The 7772-nt window shown below is 40.2% G+C and overlaps 1 protein-coding gene across 1 annotated transcript; it reads left to right on the top strand.

Moving 5' to 3' along the window:
• Positions 1-5392: 5392 nt before the first annotated feature.
• LOC125380942 (homeobox protein vent1-like) lies at positions 5393-7443 on the top strand. Its single transcript, XM_048396713.1, has 4 exons — positions 5393-5407; positions 5677-6238; positions 6482-6810; positions 7243-7443. Exons 1-4 carry the CDS (start codon positions 5393-5395, stop codon positions 7441-7443), a joined length of 1107 nt encoding a protein of 368 aa, XP_048252670.1.
• The last annotated feature ends 329 nt before the right edge of the window (positions 7444-7772 follow it).

Here is a 7772-nt window from a genome sequence, read left to right as displayed (position 1 = left end):
GACATTTGTCAATGTCAAACTGCACTCTGTGTGAGTGCGTGCGTGGAGTGTTCTGATTTTGGTTTGTTGTTTAACGCCGCACTCAGCAATATTCCAGCTATATGACGGCGGTTTTGAAAACAATCGAGTCTGGACCATACAATCCAGTGATTGATATCATGAGCATCGATCCATGCAATTGGGATCAATGACATGCATCAACCAAGTCAGCGAGCCTGAGCACCCGATCCCGTTAGTCGCCTCTTACGACAAGCATAGTCGCCTTTTCCGGCAAGCATGGGTTGCTGAAGACCTATTCTACCCCGGATCTTCACGGGTCGTCAATCTGTCAATCTGAGAACCAATTCTGATTCATATACATAAAGAAATAGACCAGTAAGGAGGGGAGCACAATTGGTGCCACGGGGATGCCTACTTCTTTCCTAAATGTCCTGACCCGTGAAGATTCGGGTGTAGAATAGGTCTTCATCAACACCATGCTTGCCGTAAAAGGCGACTATGCTTGTCGTAAAAGGCGACTAACGGGATCGGGTGGTCAGGATGGCTGACTTGGTTGATGCATGTCATCGATCCCATTTGCGTGGATCGATGGTCATGATATCAATCACCAGATTGTCTGGTCCAGACTCAATTATTTACAGACCGCCGTCATATAGCTGGAATATTGCTGAGTGCGGCGTTAAACAACCAACCAATCAACCAACATAAATGTCCTATCCCCAGACTTCACATTTTCTATGAGGAAATTCAACGTTTCACATATTATTTTCTCAGTAATCTTCAGATGAAATTTGTTTTCATTTTTGACAATTTGTCCCATACCTTTGAGAATAGCGGTGTAACTATATCTATGATTCTATTAGCTTTTCCTCGCGTTTTTCGTGTGGGATATCGGTGTAGAAAGTTGATAAATAAAACGTTTTGACAGAATTGAACTCTTTACCTAGATTATGGTCTCATAAGCTAAATGTATTGAAATGTGTTTTGTTCAAAGAAAAAGTTAAAGTATTGAATTCTGCCTGGTTTTGAAGTTATTGGTACTAATATCTTTATGACTTCTTTGATAGGCATTTAGAAGTTAGAGTACAAAGTAAGGATAAGAATGTATGGATGAACAACTTCTTTATTACAACTAAGAGTGACGTTTCGGTGTCGGGTCTAACACCGTTATCAAGCAAGTGATATACAGAGTTACTTACTTATATTGGAGATTGTACGTGCGCTTTCCGACTGCAAGCGTATGTTGCACACGGGCCCGTGGTGGTGCAACCTAGGAGGGGGGTTTAAGGGTTGCTTATATAGTAATTTTGAGATTTTGAGATTTTGAATGAATGCCAAGAGTGGGTAGGGGGCGAACTAAGGGAGCTGTGTGTGGTGGGTGGTTTGCCAGTTTATGATTTTGGTTTTATTAGTTTATGCGACTAATTAGTCCTGTTTTAATTAAGTGTATGCCTAAGGCTTGGAATTTTTCAATTTATTTTGTGGATTTAGGATTGATTCTAGAGTAAGTGTAGTATTAAGATTTAGGGTGGTTTGTAGTGTTGTTCGGTAGTGTGTGCAGTGAATGAGTACATGTTCTGGTGTTTCTTGTTTTTTGCAGTGTGGGCAGGTTTCTGTTGCGTGTAGTTTATATTAGCTATTTTACAGTGATTATTTACTTTGGTGTGTCCTGTTTGTAGTTTAGTGATTATTCTTTCGATTTTTTTGGATGGGTGGAGTATTATTGGTTTAGTTAGGTTTTTTTAAGAACTTTTCTGATTTGGCTATTTGAGTTTAGGTATATATTTTTTAGAAGTTAGAGTACTAAGTAAGGCTATGAATGTATGGATGAACAACTTCTTTATTACAATTAAGAGCGACGTTTCGGTGTAGGTTCTAAACATTGTTATCAAGCAAGTGATATACAGAGTGTGGTTGACAAGTATATATACAGGTAGGGGGCAATGTTAATACTGTAGAGTAGATATCAGATGAAGTTATACTGGACATCAGAGAAAACTACAAGAAGCGATCAACATCAAAAGACTCCAACAGTCAATCAACCGTGACCTAGGCTACTACCAATCAGTCATAATCCTGTTGTTTATGTAACGGGCTTCATTCTTTGTTTATGTCACTGACTCAATAGATGAGTGAGTGAGTGAGTGAGTTGGGTTTAACGCCGCTTTTAACATTATTTCAGTTATATCACGGCGTGTCAGCTTAATGTGGGAGGAAAGCCCGAAGTGATGCAAGTCTCAGACGTTTACCACTTCGGTGAAACCCACGAGCACGGGTATGGTGCTGACAAACCTAGAAACATAATCGGGGTGAACCGGTATTCGAACCCACAATCATAGATTTCTGGCGTGCCTAAGGGACGCAACTCTGCACAGCGAATCGCGGCGCCTTAGACGACTGGGCCACCCACGCCTCCCCGACTCAATAGATGATTGTCGTTACCCTTGTGTTTACATAACAGGCTTCTCCACACCAGGAGAAACATTGCCTCCTACCAGTATGATTATATACTTGTCAACCATACTCTGTATATCACTTGCTTGATAACGGTGTTAGAACCTTGACCGAAACGTCGCTTTTAATTGTAATAAAGAAGTTGTTCATCCATGAATTCTTATCCTCACCTAATATCTTCATGACTCTGTAATAATAAATAACAAATAATATATTATGGAGTATTTGTTATCTTTTGAAACGCCAGCTTAATGTGGGAGGAAAGCTCGAAGTGATGCAGGTCTCAGACGTTTATCACTCCGGTGACACCCACCAGCACGGGCATGGTGCTGACAAACCTAGAAACATAACCGGTGCGAACCGGGATTCGAACCCACAATCACATGTTTTCAAGGGACGCAACTCTGCACACTGAATCGCGGCGCCTTAGACGAGTGGGCCACCGGTGCCCCCCTCTAGGATAACTGAATGCTCATATAAACAGGGTGGTCGTCAACTGTTACATCTAGATATATCTCTTCTTTCTACCATTGGCATACTTACCTATAGCGAGCCTTCCCATCATCAACTGTATTCCTCTCCTTTCTACCAATGACACACCTACCCATAGTTGCACAAGTAGCTTATCGACATGTTCATCTGAAATAATTTATATTGTGTCTTCGGTACACTTATTAACTTAGTATAGAATTCATTGTCTTTTAGTGGCGTTCATTTCCAAGTATGTGTATCATTTAAAGAAGAATCAGATTTCTAGACGTTTTTTTGACAAACTGTTTCAGACATAAAGGGTTAAGCTGACTAAGTGTCTCACGTCTCATTTATTTGGGCGTATTTCACCATCCCGTTTTTTTAATTTATTCAACCAAACTCCGATTAAGATTTGGGAGTAATGATTATGTAATATATGTACTAATCGCCCATTATGGAAGTATGTTTGTCTTCCTGGTGATATTTATGAATAATGACCCTTCACCTAACAACGTTATTTTGAAAACAACGTATACAGCGGTGTGGTTTTTTAAATGGGTAACACTTATGGAAATGTGTTTGCCCTTTTTCCCCTTATGACAATATTGTGAGAACCACATCTACAGCGGTGTCGATGTTTTAATATGTAATACTTTCACAATAAAGTTCGAACTTTTCTGTCGCTTTGCAAAATCAGAAATCCGCTTTATCCCTTAGGCTGGCTAAGTAATTGTATAGAATCATGACCTGGCAAATGATTGATGATACAATCTGAGTTCCTGAAAAATTCTATTAGTGCATTTACATGCAGGCTTCTGAATATACAAATGCTTGTATTGACGTGTGTGCAGGTGTCCATATCATTCAGTGTGAGAATCCAACCTACAATAATCAAAAGACTTCTCTCATAACATGTAGCAGTGTTTAGTGCTGAATGTATCAGAGATCAAAGTTCCAAGAATGCAATAAACTGTCGTAATCATGAAGATCAGTCATTGTTTTACACACGTAAATTTTATTTTATGCTATACGTGCAATAACATAGAATAATAAATAGCCTTGGCTTCCATCACAGTGATGGATGAACACAATATATATCACTGCACTGGATAACGGGCATAATGCCTATTTAAGATAAATCCATATTCTTCAATAAGCTTATTGCGTATTGCATATTTCAAACTTTATTTTATGCCCACTAGGATAATGAATAACATATCTTGTTCACCTTAACAGTTCTCATTGCGGAATGTTCAACGATTATTTTTCATGTACTGATTGATTTGGGAAAAGGGTATCGGTACACTTTAGTATAAATACATGTTCATAAGGTCACTCGCGTACCGAAAAATCAAATATACCTATGTGTGCTTCTGACATGTAATACCTGCCGATTGTCAACGTCTGGTTTAACCTACAAATGTATCATCATAAACTACTGCATACACTATATGTCCCGGTTCAAATTAATACTGTTTGACCTATTTACACATAAGATTTTAAGTGCAGATCCACTTGTCAAGTCATAAATGATGTTTCAGTCGATTCGTAATATCAGGTAAACAAGCTTTTCGTTATTGGGCACTAATGTCTTGAAAATGTCAAAAATAGCCAAATGCGCTTCTGACATGTAAATACCTTTCAATCCCTCTATCGCCGATTTCACTAGACTGCGTGGTGCAATCCTTTTAATCCATTTCATCTAATACTAACTCTGTCTTGAAAATATCGAAAATAGCCAAATGCGCTTCTGACATGTAAATACCTTTCAATCCCTCTATCGCCGATTTCACTAGACTGTGTGGAGCAATCTTTTTAATCCACTTCATCTAATACTAACTCTGTCCTCCCCCTAGTTGTTTTATCATGCTTTTTTTCTTTACGCATCCTTTGTTTTACGCCAGAACGCATCCGCACCATGCAATTCAATCAGGTTTTCTCTTCATCAGTGTCTTACATCAGGAAAGGTGTCAAAAACATTCTCATTGACAACTATGTGAGCAAATCTCTTTTAACTGTATCCAAACTCACCGTCAGTATCATTTCCATTGACAACATGAGAGACAATCCAATCAGGATTCATTTGTCTAAAATCCCCGTAATCACTTAAACCATAATCCCCTCAATTGTCCTCGCAAAATCAGCTTGTGATGCTTCTCGATGCCATGTAATCCGTTTTCAAGAACATTCCAGATCCACGCCAAGCGCCGTGGAAGTGATTGATCAGATAGTTTAGACAATCGTCAACACAAAAGTCTACTGGGACAATAGATGTGTTTAGATAGTTAACTGTGATTCTATAAGTCCTTTGATTGTAGCCATGCTTTTACAACAAGGGTGTGGGTATTTAAACCTCCAAACAGGAACGGCAGGTCATATACACCCCGATCCCACTGTAGTAACATCAAGGATAACCAGAAGATTCAGATTCAGACAACCCCAGCAGCCGAACTACACATATCGAGAGATGGATTCTTTGAAGGTGAGTGTTGTTTCGAACAAATCCATTATATCTTAAAAAAGAGGGTTCAATGCTTTTTAGGTTTTTTTTAAATTACAGAATCGAAAAAAGTACTTAAAAGCAGTAGTTTCACTGTGTCTTACTTGGTAAATATACTAGCATCTGCATTTAAGCATCACATTGAAAGAATAATAAAGACGATGAAATCCATGTTTTCAATGAGACAGCCTCTAAATATGTATAAAGATATTGCTTCCATACTCACAAAACGTTTATTTTTCATACTTCAGACAAACCAAGTGCCCATCCAGAAGCCTGTGAGATGTCTGTTCCCCCAAGAAGAAACATCTGTCCCTGTTACCAACACACAAGCCGTGCCAGCCCGTCCACAGACCACCCGTTTCAGCGTCACTGATATCATCAAGTTTTCCAAAACAGAAGACAGCCTGAGCTCGGATGACAGTGGAACAGACGCTCTCCACATCGCGCTAGATTCCTCAGCAGACGACACATCAGCAGGAAACAGTAGTAATAAAGTCGACATGTCAGCTTCTGACACCCGGCCAGCTTTGGCAAGACGGCCTCTCGTCCAACAGGAACACTCTTTTGCCCACTCAAGTCCATTGATCAGTGATTACCCCCGTCCGGCAATGTCTTTCTATCATGCCCTTCCACCAGCCGGTAGTTTCACCCCACTCCATACCCAGTTACCACCCATCATGTTCCCATCTACGTACCCAGGGTTCCTGCCGTATCAACCCCCGGTTTTCTCACACCTGCCATCCCACGCGATGACACTGCAGCATCAAAATGATACCAACAGGGTACTGTCAAACAGCGACGAAAGCGATGGTAAGTCATCAACAGTTGTCACATTAAGTTATGAAACAAATACTACAACATAATTGGTCGGTAAAATAGTATTATACTAATATAACTGCAACATGAGTATCATTCAATCATGCTGACTGTATAATGAATAACAAAAACGTCCTGGGGAATATGTCCAACAGATTCAACATAATCGATCTTATTCTTGAGGAAAATACAAAATGGTACTGGCTGAAATGCTAATTATTTGCTTGTATCTTTCAGATGAAGGCAATGACTCTAGAAGCTGTTCTCCACCAAGCATCAGGGACCAAACCAGTCCAGCCAACAGTCTCACCTCCAGTGGTGTGTACAGCAACGCGAGTCCAATCGCCAGTCCTGTCCCAAGTCCATCCGAGTCTTTCCATTCTGCACCATCTCCAGTCAAATCTCCGATGGCCAACAAGAGAGCCCGAGCACCTGGCGGCCGCACATGTTACGCCCCGAATCAGGTCCGAGCCATGGAGAAAGCCTTCATAGACAACAAATACCCAGACTACGATGTTCTAGAAAAGATGTCTGCTGAGCTGGAAATACCCGTCAAGAAGATAAAGGTAAATACAGTTTAAGTTCAAGTGCGATCCACAAATAGTACATTAATCGGTAAAATATGAAGTCGTTTGCAGCGTTTGTAGAAAATACTCATTTCTCCTGAGCATCAGTGAAAGTATTTCTCCTGAGCATCAGTGAAAGTATTTCTCCTAAGCATCAGTGAAAGTATTTCTCCTGAGCATCAGTGAAAGTATTTCTCCTGAGCATCAGTGAAAGTGAACACTAAATACAGTAAAACACCGTTATGTCGAAGTTAAAGATTCTACGTGAATACTTCGAGTTATCCGACAACCGAAACTAATGAAAAAAGGAGTATGCAGTGACCAAGCTTTTACTTAGAGACAAACAGTCCGCCACTGTGTTAATATAATATTTAACATATCATACGATTGTTTACCCTAAATAATCATCTTAAATCTCTCCTTGTGCTTCAGGTTTGGTTCCAGAACAAGAGGGCACGTAGCAAATCCCGTTATCCCGATATGTCCGCCCACACCATGGCTGCCTCGATGTCTGCTGTCGGATATGGCTATTTGCCCGGCGCCATGCCACTTCCGTTTACCGGCGGCCCTCGCATGATGCCTGTCTATCCGGGATACCCGTATCCTGGAATGTTCCCGTCGCCAATGTGCTGATTGATTGATGTTATTTGTGTACATATCATCGTTAAGTGCTACATGCAACGCTATGCAATTTGTATATATATAAAATATTTATTGTGTGACATATGATGAAATAAACGAATCAAATCTCATACTCTTATTATTATAATGTAGATTGTGCTCAAGGATCCTACAACGATGCTGTGTCGTAACAGCAATTGTTCGAAGCGATTGTAACGTTAACAATATGTGACACAAATTCACAAGGTTTGGTTTGTTTGACGCCAGTCAGCAATCTTCCAGCAATATGATTACGGTCTGTAGACAGTAAGAAGCAGCGTCTTACGTGTAAAACGTACTTC

The sequence above is a fragment of the Haliotis rufescens genome, unplaced genomic scaffold, assembly GCF_023055435.1.
Source record: "Haliotis rufescens isolate VD_foot unplaced genomic scaffold, xgHalRufe1.0.p SCAF_16, whole genome shotgun sequence".
Taxonomy (NCBI): Eukaryota; Metazoa; Mollusca; class Gastropoda; order Lepetellida; family Haliotidae; genus Haliotis; species Haliotis rufescens.
Note: the sequence above shows the minus strand (reverse complement) of the source record. Positions and strands in the feature narration are given on the sequence as shown.

Coding starts and splice junctions, on each gene's coding strand:
- LOC125380942 (XM_048396713.1), top strand. Junction 6,239..6,481: donor AAACAGCGACGAAAGCGATG/GTAAGTCATCAA, acceptor TGTATCTTTCAG/ATGAAGGCAATGACTCTAGA. Junction 6,811..7,242: donor TACCCGTCAAGAAGATAAAG/GTAAATACAGTT, acceptor CTTGTGCTTCAG/GTTTGGTTCCAGAACAAGAG.